We start from the raw sequence: 16,811 nt of genomic DNA, 5'->3' as shown, positions 1-16,811 counted from the left end.
TGTAATTTTTCCATCTCCATGTGGAATCCCCTTTTTGTCCAGCTCAAGGAAATCCGTCTACTTTTTTTCGAATAGGGCTTTTTTTTCTGGGGAAGTATGCCTCAAGTCCAGACCAGTTTCTCGCATTTGAGGTGACTAAATAAGAGGATGAGGAAGTCAGAGGGTTTTCACAGGGTCACTCGGCAATGAAACTGAATAACACTGCCTGATGTGTTGTTCTGAAATTGTCGTTTTAGCCCGCCGACCCGGTCTCATCCGTGTGACTAAATACAACCTGTACGTGTGTCGTGTTTGACTATGATCAGAAAGCAAACAAAGGTTCTTTTACAATACAGCCCTATCAGACCCCAACTGAATAGATGACTCCAGCTACACAAACATTCTCAAGAATCTATCTCATCCTAAACATACCCGTGACGTCAGCACTGTAGAGACCCACTGATAAAATAATATTTAGCAAAGATTAAGAAAAAAGAAAAACTTTTAGGAAACATAATGTCACCAGCTCTAACATGACTGTGCATTTCAACACCCACAGTGTGTGGACAGAATTTCCAGCAGCTTATTATGTAAATATACTGTAGTGTTAAACGCTATTTCACTCAGAGAAACATAAAATACACCAAACATGGTTTCTGTTTGCATATGCCTGGCCGGCAAACTTCCACTGTGTCCGCTTCGTCATCGTCTCTCATCTTGACAGCTGTTCAGGGCCTGTGGGGGAATTCCTGGCCCCTCCAGTAGACACAGCCTTTCCCCTGCTTACTTTATGGGAACAAGGGGGCAGGGCAAGTCAGATGGTTTTCCTCAGAAACTATTATGTGTTGATTCACTGTGAGGGGGCGTGTTTTACACTCCCACTGCTTCCTTCTTACTGGGAAGTGACTGTCGGGCTTACCGTACAGAGGGAGTGTATGAAAAACAGAGAGGAGGGAGGCTGATGGGTGATGTGAAAGGTGGCAAGATATTTAAGTGCTTCTTTCTGTGAATGTCAGACAGTGTGCTGCATCCATCCCTGGGACCTGGAGGACATTGGGGAGCGAGCAGAATGTGCAGGTGATTTGAGGAGGAATGTATATTTGCCGAGTTTGAAGAAGCCTGCTGCTTTCTTTCTGGTGAGATGGGACTGCGAAAGTGTGTTGTTTTTAAAGCTTGACTATGAAATAATCCTGGGAGGCCTTTATGAGGAGGTTTGTTTATGACATAACCAGGATCAGGAAAGGAAATCAATGAAACCGAGGTAAGTATATTAAAAGAAAACTCTCAGTATGGTCAAATTGAGTGTGTGGTTTTCAAAAAGCTTATACAAAATGACATGTGTTTTTTGGGTGTGTGGGGGGGGTTGAACATTTTTTAATTAGGTCAAAGAAATGCTAACTTCTTCATTCTTTGAGCAAAAAGCAAATGAAGGCTTTTAAACCTGCCACACTGTGAATTTTTTTTGATGTAGACTTTGAAGAAACAGTTAATGATCTCATAGGGGATTGGCCTTGTCTAGTGATAGGCCGTAGAACCGGTTGTTTCCCAGTCCAACTGCCGGAAAGATATGAGTTTCCTGAACATACTCAGGTGTGGCCTTCCTTCGAAAGTTCATCGTGCTGTACTGTACCTTAAAAGAATGCACCATCATAATGGATAAACTTGGATTGAGATAACACAGACAAATTATCTTCACTGTATCTTCACTGTCAACATTGACTCCAGGCCTTGAATGAGGTGTGGGGTGGTGGGGGGTTTCTTTCTTTTTCTCTTGTTAAATAAAAGAGGCGAGTCTATCACAGTCAGTTAATAGCATACTTACTTTGCAGGGTTCAAAGATACGTCGACTAACTGTATGTCACTAATCACACAGTCCTAAAGCGCTTTTACTGGGAGTGTACTGCTGTAACTGATGAGTCATTTCATGCCTTGACCAGAGTACTATCACCACGATCTGATTCAGTGCTTCCAGTGGACAGACTTGCATTTCAGTAGTTTTGAAGCATTTCCAGGAACACAGATGAAAAAAAAAAAAAAGTTGGATTGCTCAAATGATCCTGAAACTCTCCATATGTTCTCTAACCACAGAATCGTTTCCGTTCTTGGGAGCTTGTTTCCCACTTTACTTTCATTTTCAACGTATAAAAAAACACCTCTTAACCCCTGCAAATTAACAGCATTTTTTTTTCAACGACTTCATACACCACTTTGTTAAGCAAATGTTAAATGTGACTAATCCCTTCAGTTGCCACAGTAATGACCTCTTGCTCAATCTTACTCTGGAAGAAGTACAGCTGACGTTATCATTTCATCATTACCCAGCCTTTCTTCAGAAATTGGGATCGGTAACCTAACCCCAACATGCTTCTCAACATGTGTCACTTAACTGCAGCCCACATTTATTGTGAAGTTTTTAGAGTTTACTAATTTTATTATTCTTATAGTTGGCTTTTTTTTCATTATTTAATGGGAGATTTAATGAGATGTGAAAAGAGTTAGTATTGAAGTATGAGCTGTGTAAATCGATAAAGCCATTCAAGGATCCAGAAGTGCCCGAAGAACAGATTTTAATGTGTGCTCTACTATGAGAACTGAATTCCATAGATGGTGACATCTTCAGGTGTCATCTATGGGCTCAGTTCTTTTGGCATGGTACTAGTTTGTCAGCCGTACGGCGCAGCACCAGAATGCCGAAGTTACCACCGTGTGAAATCAATAAAATAATGCTTGGTGTTAAGTTTGTATGGAGATTCCTGTGAATGAGGAGTTAATTTTTAATTGCACATATTATTGCTGTGAATAAAGCATACATTTTGAAATGACTAATGTGTTTCTCAGTATTATTATAAAGTGTCATTATGTATTGTTAATAAACCCAATCAAAAGTCAACCGTATTTGTGGGGATTTAATTAATTAATAGCAATTTTTTAAAAGGAAAAATTATGGTAAAAAGTACGTCTGAAAGTTCAAGAGCTGCTCTGCTACGTATTTAATGCTGACATAATTTTACCAGCTCTTGCAGCATTTTGGCATTATTAAGCTATAGCCATGCTAAAGTTAAAAATGTTAAACACACACCCACACACACATATGTGTGTGTGTGTGCGTGCGTATGTTGCCTCTCATAAATGTTATTTTATTTTTTAACATTTTTAACTCCAACATGGCTATAGCTTAATAATTCCAAAATGCTGCAAGAGCTGGTAAAAGTATGTCAGTATTAAATACGTGCTTTCTTTTTGACTTAATTAATCGGTAATGTAAGTTTTGCCTTCAGTGCAAAAATCTGACGTACAACTTACAAAACACCACGTTTTTGTATAGTCATTCAGGACGGGAATGCTCACCTACATATATTGTAGTTATGTAGTTATGACACACCAGAACAGGTTTAAAGCAACTCATTTCTGGTATCAGCGTTGGCAACTCAAGTTAAATTAAGCAGTGTAGTGTTACACTTGGTGGGAATGAAAGACGTATGCAATTTCTATAATACTGTTATCACTAAATGACATTATGATGTGGGTCTTTGTAACCAGCACTGAAACAGTAAATATCAAGTGAATCATAGTGCTCACAGGGCTGCCACATCATTACATCTAAGCTACATTCAAAATGAAAGTGTATTAGCTATCTTTTCCTCTTCTTATCTACGCCCCGCATAAACCATGTCCCCTTTTGTTAATGCACCGTCCTTTTTAGTTTTAATTTGTGCCATTTGCAGTGGAGGCGTTCTCTCAAAACAGCTCCTAGATGTGTCTCTGAAAGTCAGTCTGGAAAAAGCCATACACTGTACACAAAGTCCTTTGATAATGTCTGGAAGCGTCATGACAGGACAATACATCATTTCCAACCTCAACTAAGAAATCTCCCATTTTGGTGTGTGTGTGTGTGGGGGGGGGGGGGGGGGGGGCGGGGGTCCTTCAGGCTATACTCTTTTCTGGGACTTGTGCCACAGTGGTTAGAGTGGGACTGAAATCACAGAGAACATACTATACTACATTTGAACCAAATTTCACTTGGATAAACAGCATCACAGGATATAGTTCTTTAGGTTGTTATATAATATATAGCAGTAGTTACAAGTGTGCCACTGCATGTGTAGACTAAAGTGTGTAATAAGTCACAAAGAACATATGTGCAAAACAAGGTTGCCACCTCTTAGTGATGAGGAATCTTATATACAGCATTACTATGCTGTAACACTGTGTTTTGTTATTCATGCATTCACTCTATTGAAAGAAATGATTGTGTAGTAAACTTAGGGTCTCTTTAGAAATGTAATAGCTCTTTGGATTCATACTTTTCTCTAAAACAAATAATACTTCCCTCCCTTCTTGTTATCATTCATTTAGAATCCAGGAAAGCTTCTGCAATGAGAAAAATCTTGAATAAACTTTAATTACTATTCGCTGTTTGCATTTTTATTCAAAACATGGAACACACAGTGTAGTGTCTTAGTGACTGCTCAGTCATGGTCACATCTTGACTTGTTGACCTTTTCAAAGGAATAACGTTTCAGGCTGGTTTTGATTGAACTCTCTGACTCTAACTGATAAAGTAAATAAATAAAGTCTAAACAGTGGGTGGATGGTTATTGCATGGGAGTAAAGCGAGTAAGTACTTTAAACAAGTAAGTTGATTTTAATAGCATGTCAGTATTTCTATTATATGATGTGTTTTACCTTACTATAGTTCACACAAAGCTATTTACTTTTGGAGACTATCATTTTAAAGGACATACAGATTAAACAGTAAAAAAAACCAAACAAAACCCCCCCCCAAAACGTTATTTCCATTTAACACATTTAACGGCAAGTGAAAAAATCCTAAAATTTAATGCAAGACTTTATACAAGTAACAGACATTACATACTCTATTTGAAAGATTTTTTGCTGGTTATATTCTGTACATACACGTCACACGGGAGTTAAAAGATTTTTTCTCAGCAATGTATTTGAAAGAGTTTCTACTTTTTTGTTGGCTGTTTTTTGTTTTTTTGTCTTTTTAACTACCTAGTCATAATTTGCCTGCTTAAAAACATTAATACCCCAACCCTGAAAGTGCTTGTCCCCTTAACTATTTCATAAGCATCATTTCAGCCAATTACATTTATCCACAAATTCACACAACCGTTATCTTTATTTTCATTGGCTACAATATGCTGCCAGTCACTGACGCAATGGCCTTTCGCCAACCAATGGTAAGGTAGTTTCTTTGTAAAGGATGAGCAACAGGCGACTACCGAGTGGGGCAACAGAAAAGAGTTTATCGTTTGTTATTACACAGCAGTACTTGTCTGAAGCTTTTATGGTTTAGTTTAGCCTAATTTTGAACAAGTGGTAGTTGCCAACGGTAACTGTATATACGTTGTTTCTATAGAGTAACCCGGTTTATTCGAGGTCGTGGCATGGATGAGGTACGGCCTACCAGTGGTGCACAAGCCCACGGGCTGGTGCCGCTGTTTCCTCCTGGGCTGCAGGCTATCTATGGGGAATGTCGGCGACTTTATCCCGAGCAGGCAAACCCGCTTCAAGTAACAGCTATTGTAAAATATTGGTAAGTAACCCATGTTGCTGTTGCTCGTCTGACATGCGTGCGGGCATTATATTTGTACAATATATTTAATCTAAAAATAGCTAAATATTAGCCCAGAACTATTTTAGCTTCCAAGCTAACATTGTAGCTAACCCAACATCCAGAAGCCATACTGTAGTTACTGTTATTCGGAAAGTTTGAGAATGTCTCTTCTAAGCCATACTGGCTTAAATCCAGCTTTTGAAATGTCTCTCACCACGTTTACACGTATAAATGACTTCCATTGTAACCCAGATGTCTTTACATTGGGGTGTCTACTCACAACAATAACAAAACTGTACATGGTTCTCATTCTTTGCTTCTCATAGGCTCGGTGGACCAGATCCGCTAGACTACATCAGTATGTATAGAAACGTAGGCTGTCCAGCTCAGGACGTCCAGGAGCATTGGCACTATGTGAGCTTTGGACTCAGTGACCTGTATGGGGATAACCGTGTTCATGAGTAAGTACTGTGTCAGTAACACAAATCTTGGTTTTTAAACGCCCCTCTGTGTGACCGTTTATTGAATGTGGGAAGTCATTTTGACCCATACAATATTTTAGTTTTCAGCCCTTTACTAAATGTCCCCTCCTGACCAACTGTGAACTCTGAATAGTTCGTTCATCTCAATAAGTATTTGGCTTTTCACAGCCCTCATGCATATACAAATAACACAAAAGTATAAGTGCTGACATTTTGTCAGTCCATTTTCTCATAAAGTTTGTTTGTCAGATTTACAGGGCCAGATGGACCAAGTGGGTTTGGCTTTGAGCTCACTTTTAGACTCAAAAGAGAGGTGGGGGAGACCGCACCTCCAACATGGCCAGCTGAGCTAATGCAAGGTTTGGCTCGCTATGTCTTCCAGTCAGGTAAGGGCACAAAGCAGTTCTGCAATTTATAAAAATGTTTGCATGGATAAAGGTCATATTAAAAGACAATCAAACAAAAGAATTGGAAGAGGTCAAAAACTTTATTGTGGGTAGTTTTGCAGCAAAAATATTTGTAGTAGTGCAGTAGCAAAGGGCTGATACAAGAGACAACCATTCATTTCATGCTAACATTCATGCTTAGGGCACCGCCATGCTGCCATCTTAAACAACAGAAACAAACTATATTAAGTTGTGATAATTCATCAAATTGAATGCCTTTCAGACTAAAAATAAATTTATTTTCATAAATAAATTTTGTTTTATTTTTGTTGATTTAAACATTGTATGGAAAATAACTCAGTACTCAGCAAAAGACTGGTTAAGTGGTTAAAAAAATAAATAGATCGTTGTACTGTGATGTCATAATTTTATTTTGACGTGGGTGCTGTCTTTTGGGATATCTTCTCCATTCATAGAGCACCAGGTGTCACTCAAAGAGAATGGGAATAACGTTACTGTTATACTATTCCTTTCACTATTACCATATCTCAAACCAGTGTAGCGTCTGTGGGAGATTTTTAGACTGATGTGTTTCGCCTCTTTCAGACATGCATACCCTTCCATTAATCTGATAGCGTCATGTTGGCTTCATATATGAATGTGCACCCTGGTCAGTTCGCCATGAAGATTCAAACTGCAGGCTTACTGCAGATCAAGTTAAGTTTATGTATTGTGGACATGACACAGTCTAAATTGTGAGTTGCATTAACACGCACAAGGTTATGACTGTGCATGTTGCTGCAGTTAATACATTCTATCTAGATGATACATTTCTGGTCAGATCAATGTGCAAGAGTTTGAAATAGCCGCTGGAGCCTTGTACAGTGGACAAAGAGCAAAGATGGCTGGAACTGAACCACCAACCTTTCACTTGCCACTGCACTGTGGGGCTGATATCATGGTTCTCTTATTACTGATCTGAATAAACAGTATCAAGACAGCCACTGAAACAGAAAGGTAAAGTTATTCCCGAAAGAGGGGATAGCTTGTTAAAAGAAATGCATATCATGCCTCTAGCAGTGTTCCAGAGATTTGAAGAATCTACGCAATGGTGCACTGATACTGGTTGGTGGCACATGGTGGCCCAAAATCTGACAGTTTGCTGTTTTGTTTTGTTTTGGGTTTTTTTCCATTTTGCAGCCATCTGTAAATTCTTGGTCATTCACTTAAAAATTTGTAACACAGTGTACTTATTTGTCACACGTTATTTGTGGTCTAGCAAATGATTTAACTGCAAAGTTTTAATGTGATAACTCTCTATTGGCCAAGCAAAAACATGGTGGTGTGCCAAAGAATGTGTTCTTTGTAAAGGTAGCTTGAAATCCCAGTGATGCATGTAAACAAGCTTAACTAGAGGAGTCTGCTCTAGCTACAACACACATTTATGTGTGTTGTAGCTCTGGGTATTGAAAGGACATCTAATTTCCCTTTTGTTATCTTTTGCTGTTTTTAGTAGGATTGTTTTCACAAGTTCCAAACAAGACAGTTGTGGTAGTGTGAATATATGTACTCTGCATGGGTGTATACACTGTTGCTAAGCTCCTTTGAATCCAAAATTTGTGTAAATAATGTAATTCGATAGACAAGAAGGGAGCATGCAGAAAGAGAAGACTTTTTACTCCAGACTCACCTCTACTCAGTCCTTCTCTGCTTTCCAGCTGGGGTCAATTTGTGTGTGGGTGGGCTAGGCCCCTAAGCTAAACGAATGCTGATTCCTGGCCATCTACCCCCCTCTCGTTTCTCCTGAAGCAAGTCTGGCGTGGGCGCGTGTTACCTCGCAAACAGTCAGATTAGCTTCTACGGAAAAGTAGTTTTTATGGTTTTCTTTCCATATTTGGGTCTCATTTTGACTGTTTTTCCTCTTACTCATGCTACCTCTTTTTCTGATCTGCCTCCCCTCTTCTCATGTTGCTGGACCATTCCGTCAATGTTTATGTACAGTCAGATGATGAAATGTAGGATTGTTTGAGCAGCCATGACAGGGTGTCTGCTAGACAAATTATAATCCCATGATTTGTTTTTATTTTAAAAAATAATGTATTTTCTTTCTCTTCACTCATGCAGAAAACACATTTTGTAGTGGTGACCATGTATCGTGGCACAGTCCACTAGACAACAGTGAATCTCGTATCCAGCATATGTTGCTTACAGAAGACCCACAGATGCAACCGGTTCAGACGCCATTTGGCACAGTGAGTTTTCTCCAGGTGAGTTTTTAATGTCACTTGTCACTAGTGTAATCCACTTGACAGTAGGCTCAAAACGATTCTGTGTTGAGCTAATTAATGTAAGATTTGAGGTATTGTGTTTGTGTCTCTTTGAGTAGGTTTTTGCCTATGCTGGATTATGCAACCTATGTAAAAATTGTGTTGTGAAGTCCTTCAAAAGTCCAACAGCAGAGGATAGCGGTGACTGTAGCTCAGGGGGTAGAGCAGGTCATTTACTAATCAGAAGGTTGGTGGTTCGACTGGCTCTTCCTCTGGCAAATTTCCCACGTGTGGGACTAATAAAGGTTATCTTATCTTATCTTATCTTATCTTATCTTATCTTATCTTATCTTATCTTATCTTATCTTATCTTCCAGTCTGCATGCCAAATATCCTTGGGCAAGATGCTAACCTCAAGTTGCTCTCAGATGCATCGGATTGAAAATGAATGTCTGTGAATGTTAGCTAGAAAGCACTTCCATGTGCTTGTGTGAATGGGTGAATGAGGAAAGTTGTATAAAGGGCTTTGAGTGCTCAGGCAGAGTAGAAATGGGCTATATAAGAACCAGTCCATTTACATTTTACATAGCTTAATGTCGATGATGCTGTTCATGGCTCACATAGTTGTTGGCTTAAAAGTGGCAGCAGAGTTCAGGTTGAACAGGAGAAGCGCAGAAATCAAAGATTTAAAAAAAAAGCCACAGACAGGTGGCTACAATGGATGCTTTTTATTCTTTTGTTTTTTTAGCTGATATAACTGTGTTTTATGGCTGAAGGACCAACAACGAAGAGTAGCTTGCAGACCTGTTGTTTGCGACACTGCCCCCTTGTGACGGTAAACGGCTGCAACAGTTGACTGTAGGCAAATGAGGAGAGGAACGCAGTATCAAAAATCCATCTTGAATTGTCAGATGATATTTTGGCATTTATTCAATATTATGTAATGTTACCCAATATTAATAAAATAGGTATGGGGTGTCTTACAACAGTTGGTGTAAAAACCATAAAATATGTGTCTCGTAGATTGTGGGAGTATGTACAGAGGAGCTGCAGGCGGCCCAACAGTGGAATGGACAGGGTATCCTGGAGCTGATGCGTGGAGTCAGAGTGTGAGTAGAACTGTGTAGCAGGTGATCTGGTCAAAGCTAGTTTTACTTTTTATTCTGTTGCTTAGCTTGGATTTACACGTAGGTGTTGATTAGTCAAACCTGCGTGTCATTTTTGTGTAGAACTCTCATGAAAGTCATCATTTGAAGTGGAAAGCATAACTTGACTTAAGCATTACACACATATTTTTTCCCTTTTTAGTGCACTCCATATCTGGCGGATAAAATCGAAATGATTTACCTGCTCAGTCACAGTATTTTTCTCTTGTTTTTCTGTCTTTCCTTTTTTTTTTACAGTTGCCTGTAAATGGTCAATCAACTTGTAGGAACTGAGTTGAATAGAAAACACCATTATGTGAATGCCACTTTGTGCTCAGTTTGAGTACATTGTGAGCAGCAAGTGAGGAGCATAGTTACTAGTTAATTTATTAACTTGGTGTGTTTAACTTGAAGTTAATGCTGACCTGAACTAATGGTGATGCTTTTCCTGTGCACAGAGCCGGTGGCCCCTGGCTAATCACTGACATGAGGAGAGGAGAGACCATTTTTGAAATTGATCCACAGCTACAAGTAAGCTTTACTCAATTCTGCACCATGTTGCTTTTATACAGTATGACATAAAGAGGCATTTTTATGGTCTTTAATGATTTATTTATTTTGTGTTCTGTTTTTGGAAACATTTGTCATCGAAACTTAAGCATGATCAAAATCTACTGTTTTATATTAATTTTAACTCTTCTGTAAAGAGTTAAGCTTAGTGTGACTCAAACGAAACCTGTTGCCACGCTATAGAAGATTAGAACAAGTAGCACTGTCTTGTGTCCTGTGGCTCTAGAGCAGGGATGTCAAACTCACTGTTGGGTAGACTCTGGCCCCCCAGGCCTTATGTTTGGCACGCCTTATCTACAGAAAGCATACAATAGGGTGTGAGCAGAGAAACTGTGGTACTGTGTCAGGTTGTCAGCAGAGGAGAAGTATTTGAGGGTAGTGCAGGACATTTATGAAGACAATGAGACAGGGGTGAGGTGTGCAGTAGGAGTGATAGATGGGTTCAAGAGACCCACTCTGTTGGTGGAGAGGTAGTGGCCCTAACAAAAAGACAAGGGGCTGAACTGGAGGTAGGAGACCTGAACATGCAAAGGTTTTCTTTGAGCGTGACCAGAAATGAGCATATCCTATGAGCATTGGATTAGAAATGAGCATATAAGAGCAGTTTCAAGACAAAGTTAGTGAGGCAACGAGATGGTTTGGACATGTGCAGAGGCGGGATAGTGGATGTATTGGACAAAGGATTTTAAATATAGAGCTGGCAGGCAGTAGGAAAATGGGAAGACCACCGAGAAGGTTAATGGATGTAGTGAAGGAGGACATGCAGAGGGTTGGTGTGACAAAGGAAGATGCTAGTGATAGGGTGAGATGTTGGTAGATGGTCGTTGTGGCGGCCCCTAAAGGGAGCAGCCAAAAGAAGTAGTAGTGGTTGAAAAGAAACCATTTGAAGAGCTAATTGGTCCTGGTCAATGATTTGTTGATATTGGAAGCGAAATCTTCTACAAAGCACTTTAAAGGGAACCTTTTCTTCATTGATATTATTGTTTTTGGTTTGTTTTGCTGTCACAAGTTTTATCACCTCTTTTTTGCCTGTAGATATTTATGCATCGTTTTCATTTCTGAAGAAGTTGACGTTGTGTTTTATGTGAGCTTGTATTGACAATTTGTGTATATTTCTTGCCTATCTAAGCAGGAGAGAGTGGACCAGGGTATCGAGACAGAAGGCTCGAACCTGAGTGGGGTCAGCGCCAAGTGTGTGTGGGACGATCTGAGTCGGCCGCCAGAGGATGAGGAGGACAGTCGATCAATCTGCATTGGATCACAGCCACGCAGGCTCTCAGACAAAGGTATGCCAGCTTCCAAAGAAGCGCATACGATAGATACTCAAGCTGAGCAGAAATGCCTAACCTAATGAAATAATACTTGTTTCTGTCTTTGTTTGTGGGCTGACAGACACAGAGCAGATCAGGGAGACTCTGAGAAAAGGACTGGAGTTTAACAGCAAAGCAGCCCTACCACCTATCAACAGCCAGAAACAGAGCCACGAGAGACCGCAGTGAGTGTTCCTCCTACACTCCAGCACTCACAATCTTAACATGGGTTCAGCTCAGCACAAGGGTTGCGCCAGGATAACTCCCTCCCTCTTGTGCTGTGACTCAAATCCCCAGTGACATCTGAACTATCATCATCGTTCTTTCTTAGCTACCAGCATATTATGTTGCTGTGTTGCTATTCTGTTGCTGCTTTTCTGTGGAAGTTTGGGTCTTCTGCTGTATCAGGTAACTGCTTCATGAAAGGAGTTGCGAAATCTGTTTGTGTGCGTGCGCACGTGTGTGTGTGTGTGTGTGCGTGTGTGTGCGTGCGCACGTGTGTGTGTGCGTGAGCCAAAAAGCTGCCTTTCCCTTCTTAGTTGTTTTCTAACAGACTCATCAGTGAACATACCATTTTCTGCTTCCTCACTGAGATTATTTTCTTCTTCTTTCTGTGTTTATCAGGAGTCGAAAGGACAGTTTGGAGAGTGAGAGCTCAGCAGCTATTGTTCCTCATGAGTTGGTCCGAACACGGCAGTTGGAGAGTGTCCATTTGAAATTCAACCAAGAGTCAGGCACACTGTTGCCCCTCTGCTTGCGGTAAAGCACCATTCTTCTTCTCCTACAACCGCTGGGCAAATTAACCCTTTCTGAATGTATGTGAGACCGAAAGGATACCCCAGATATTTATTTTGAACAGGTGTGGCCGAATATAATGGCATGTAGGACCACTAGTTCCTCAGGGGTGAATGAGGAGGTTTTCTGAAAGGCACCCTCAAATATCAGTTGAACTTCCTCCCACATGTACTTTGATATCACTTCAAAGTCTGAAGAAAATAACAAGTTAGCTGCTTTTTAGTGGGCCTAGTGTTATCATAAGTGAGCAGAATGTGAAACGGCTTAAAGTCGATATTAATGTTACCTGTAACATCAAAGAAGTGACATTCAGGAATTTAGTATTTGTTAACAGTGGACTGTTGGACGTAGACTCTGATCCTCTAGATTTGTCTAACATGTTTTGGTGTTTTTACATCTATTTCCTAGCTTTTCTTAAACAGAGAAGTCAACGAAGGTTATTAGTGTACATTGACAGAGCAACTGAATCAGTGCTGTCAACACAGCATGTGGAGCATGTCTGGCTCTCCTTCCTGCTCGCCTACACAGCAAGAAGTGTATCAAACAGCAGGAAGAGGATTTAGGACAAAGATAGTACATTAATACAGATTAGCAGATATAAATTCAATGTTAAAGTTACCTCCATATGTTCATGACAGTCACATGGTCTATAAATCCTTACCATTTCAGCCATCTTACATTGAAGAGAAAAAAAAATGTTAATCTTAAAATGAGAAAGAGAAGAGAGCCTGCACTTGGTGAAAGGAGTCCGTTATTGACAAAAAGAATGCAGCTATTGCCTCTAACGTGAGTTTTGGAATTCACAGTCCAGTAATATCTGGATTTTGTTTACTTTTTACTGGGGATGTAGGTGACATTTATAGGAATGTGTATAACCAAAGAAAATGCCATTTAAGCGGACTATCCGGTCGAAAGTCTCCTTTGTACCATTTCCCTCTAATGCTGAAGTGACAAATGGCAAACTTGCAATAGCAAACAATAAGATTTCTGATATACTCTGTAACTTGTGGAATTTACAATCCGTCTGGATTTTTTTTTTTTTTTTGTGGGAGGGGGGCATAGGTGACATTTATAGGAATGTGTGTAACCAAACAAAATGCCAACTGAGCGGACTATCCAATAGGAAGTCTCTTTCCCACCAGTTTCAACCTGCTTTATTTTTAAACTCATTTTTAGGAGAGAACAAGCTTAGAGTTACTGTACAGAGAGAGCTCTGTGTAAAAGGAGGAGAAATGTGTTGAGAACACAGTGTTATGTCCCAGTTATCGATCGTGGCTCAAGAGTTGGGAGGTCGCCTTGTAATCGGAAGGTTGCCGGTTCGAGCCCCGGCTTGGACAGTCTCGGTCGTTGTGTCCTTGGGCAAGACACTTCACCCGTTGCCTACTGGTGGTGGTCAGAGGGCCCGGTGGCGCCAGTGTCCGGCAGCCTCGCCTCTGTCAGTGCGCCCCAGGGTGGCTGTGGCTACAATGTAGCTTGCCATCACCAGTGTGTGAATGGGTGGATGACTGGATATGTAAAGCGCTTTGGGGTCCTTAGGGACTAGTAAAGCGCTATATAAATACAGGCCATTTACCATTTTACCATTTAGTTATGTGATACCGCAATGAAGGGCGATTATGTCATATTTCCTACAAACTGTCCTCTGTGATATTAATGAAACAAATCTTTTGGATCTTTTTTCTATTCCTCCCATTGAAAACTGCAGAACATAGTGTTTCTCTTAATTTAAATTCATTTAAATAATTAACTGACTTTAAATGTTTACGGTTATTTCTCTGAATTAGAAAGCACTCAACTCCTCAGCATCGACTAACAGATTTAGTTTAATTCTCGTGGTTATTTCAAGCATTTTGACCTTGATTTATTATCTTCAACAGGTCAGTTCTTTAAGGCTTCCTCTGATGCAAAATGGCAAACTGCCTTTCCTCAGTCACCACAAAAAAATTGTTCAGAAGATAAAAGGTTAAAGCTTATAAATTTTAAACGCTTACTAGCAATTTCTTTATGACATAAGAAATCTTGTTTTATGGCAAACATAAATGAAAACAAACACAACTTATGAGTGTAATCATGTGGTTAGTTCATAATGGATTGTGTTTGATCTTTTACAGGGGGCGGTTGCTCCACGGGAGACACTTCACATATAAAAGTATCAACGGAGACACGGCCATCACTTTTGTGTCTACAGGAGTTGAAGGTGCTTTTGCTACTGAAGAGCATCCCTATGCAGCCCATGGCCCCTGGCTTCAGGTACCCACACGGAAACTCTGACCTCTGGCTGTTGCGTTCCTGTTTAATGAGTTCATTTTCTAAATTCTGTTCTCCTTTCATAGATTTTGTTGACTGAAGAGTTTGTGGAGCAGATGCTCGGGGATTTACAGGAACTCAACACTCGTGATGAGGCAAGCAAAAACCCCTTGCAGGTTACCTTTTACTTTCAGTTTTAGGCACTGTGACTACATGCCTGGTATACCTTGCATGTGTTTTCTCTTTCTGCAGACAAAGTTGCCAAAGGAGTACAGCTGGCCAGAAAAGAAGCTAAAAATCTCTGTTCTACCAGACTCTGTGTTTGATAATCCACTCCAGTGAGACTGACACAGAGACACTTGCTCTTTTGAAAATGCCAAGAAAAAGACATGTAAACATTTCCAGAGTGGACCATCAGAAACAGCAGACCTCCCTGGACTCTAAGAGGCTGTCAGAGCTTATAGATACGTTGTTCCCACTGTGGCTGGCCTCAACTGTTTCACTCAAAAAGATAATCTGAGGGATGAACTAAACATTTCTGACTGTTACCGCATTCTCAGACTAGCACCATTGTTTACAATATCTGTATGAGGCTTTTGAGACTATCAGACCAGCCAGTCCAGATGGTTGGCTTGTTAGAACAATCCTGTTGGTCAAACTGGATGCTGTCAGTCCTCCAGGTAGTTCAAAATATACATCACTAATGTAGTTGAGCATACATCCTGTGATCTCCTGACATGCTGTCTAAAGCAATAACTGAGCAGCAGTTCTCAAAAACACTTCTATTTATTCCGGTGGCCTTCGAAAGGGAAGAAGAATAACCAGTTTAAACATTTTTTATCAGTGTTGTTTTTAAACTGAGCTGATATGTATAGTATTTACAAATGCTGGACATTTTTCTCTGATATGTTTGTGGTCACGCCAAAGTTTGAACCATTTCTGTCTCAAATGTTTCATGTTTCGGGAACACTAGTCTGACAGTTAATCATTGTCTCATAGCCTGTTATTAACTGTCACTTTTTAAGTACCTGGCAAATGCTGCAGGTATAACCACCTCGATTGCTCCTCTGTGCCAAGATTATAACTCCAGTAATGAGTTAGGTTTTCTCACACAACACCCATGTGTAGTGTCACTGTTGTAGATGTTAATAGACTGTAATCTGTGATCATGGCCTCCTCAAGTGCAGTTTCCAGTGCCTACATATATGTAACATATGATTTGGATCAGTGGACCTGTTTAAAAATGAGTAAACCTCCACAGTGCCTTTCCCTCCAGCCGAAGGGGGGAAAAAATCCCAACATATTTTCCGTGATTGTCAATGCAGCCTGAAGCTCCTGGATTGTTTGGACACATCATTTTGAATCGAGCCTGCTGCATTCACTCCCTTTTTCTGATACTGTTATTTCACTCCATATTCATGCCAAATAAAGAAGACTACTTTTACTACAGCATTTTCCTACAGAAATGTACTCATAAAACATGTTACCGTTTTCTTTTTTTATTCAGAATGACAAATAAAATTTTGATTTTTTTTTGTACTGAATTTTTTAAGCACTATCTTATTGACTGAACTGGCTGATTGTAATCCCAAGTGCATTAAAGTGTGTATGTATGTATGTATTTACACAAATAAAGCTGGAACACTAATTCAGAAGTACTGTGGAACATTATTTTTGAATTTTTATTTATAATTTTTTTCTATTTTATTGTGATTTCCTGTAACGTGCAAAACAACAGTATTACACTTTTTCTGAAAGTAATTAAGTAAATTTATTATTTATGGCTATGTCTAGGTTTCGATTTTCAAACTTTCAGACTCCCAGAAGAGTAAAAAGCTCTGGTGGTCTACTTCAGGTGTGTCAAACGTGGATTGGTGGCACGGTGGTTAGCACTGTTGCCTAATTGGACAGACTGGACTCTTTGGAGTTCTGATCTGGCCCCTGAGTTCAATTCTTTCTGTGTGGAGTTTGCATGTTCTCCCTGTGTTTGCGTGGGTTCTCTCCGGGTACTCCGGCTTCCTCCCACCGTCCAAAGACATGCAGCTTGTG

The 16,811-nt window shown here is 40.0% G+C and overlaps 1 protein-coding gene across 4 annotated transcripts; it reads left to right on the top strand.

The window, feature by feature from the left end:
* The first annotated feature begins 1,022 nt into the window (after window positions 1-1,022).
* sufu (suppressor of fused homolog (Drosophila)) lies at window positions 1,023-16,410 on the top strand. Of its 4 annotated transcripts, none has more exons than XM_086259593.1 (13): window positions 1,026-1,240; window positions 5,363-5,539; window positions 5,887-6,021; window positions 6,292-6,428; window positions 8,553-8,695; window positions 9,719-9,804; window positions 10,299-10,371; window positions 11,543-11,696; window positions 11,803-11,905; window positions 12,345-12,479; window positions 14,627-14,765; window positions 14,849-14,917; window positions 15,015-16,410. In XM_086259593.1, the coding sequence occupies exons 1-13, from the start codon at window positions 1,230-1,232 to the stop codon at window positions 15,102-15,104; spliced, it is 1,452 nt and encodes a 483-aa protein (XP_086115719.1). In that variant the 5' UTR covers window positions 1,026-1,229; the 3' UTR covers window positions 15,105-16,410. The 4 variants fall into 4 exon arrangements, 3 of the variants coding, with proteins under 3 accessions (XP_086115719.1, XP_086115718.1, XP_086115720.1); XM_086259592.1 differs by having other exon boundaries at window positions 1,027-1,240; window positions 11,540-11,696; XM_086259594.1 differs by lacking the exon at window positions 1,026-1,240 and adding an exon at window positions 5,165-5,183 and having other exon boundaries at window positions 11,540-11,696.
* The last annotated feature ends 401 nt before the right edge of the window (window positions 16,411-16,811 follow it).

This window comes from Aulonocara sp. 'chitande type north' Nkhata Bay, linkage group LG13 (assembly GCF_057382095.1).
Source record: "Aulonocara sp. 'chitande type north' Nkhata Bay isolate Kocher_YH1m ecotype deep benthic linkage group LG13, A_spYH_male_GT1.1, whole genome shotgun sequence".
In the NCBI taxonomy this organism is placed as follows: domain Eukaryota; kingdom Metazoa; phylum Chordata; class Actinopteri; order Cichliformes; family Cichlidae; genus Aulonocara; species Aulonocara sp. 'chitande type north' Nkhata Bay.
The sequence above is the reverse complement of the archived record's forward strand: the minus strand, read 5'-3'. Positions and strand labels throughout refer to the sequence as shown.

Excerpts from the sequence above, each read along its gene's own strand:
- sufu (XM_086259592.1), top strand. Across the intron at positions 6,022-6,291 it reads GGGGATAACCGTGTTCATGA|ATTTACAGGGCCAGATGGAC; the intron begins GTAAGTACTGTG and ends TTTGTTTGTCAG. Across the intron at positions 14,918-15,014 it reads AACTCAACACTCGTGATGAG|ACAAAGTTGCCAAAGGAGTA; the intron begins GCAAGCAAAAAC and ends CTCTTTCTGCAG.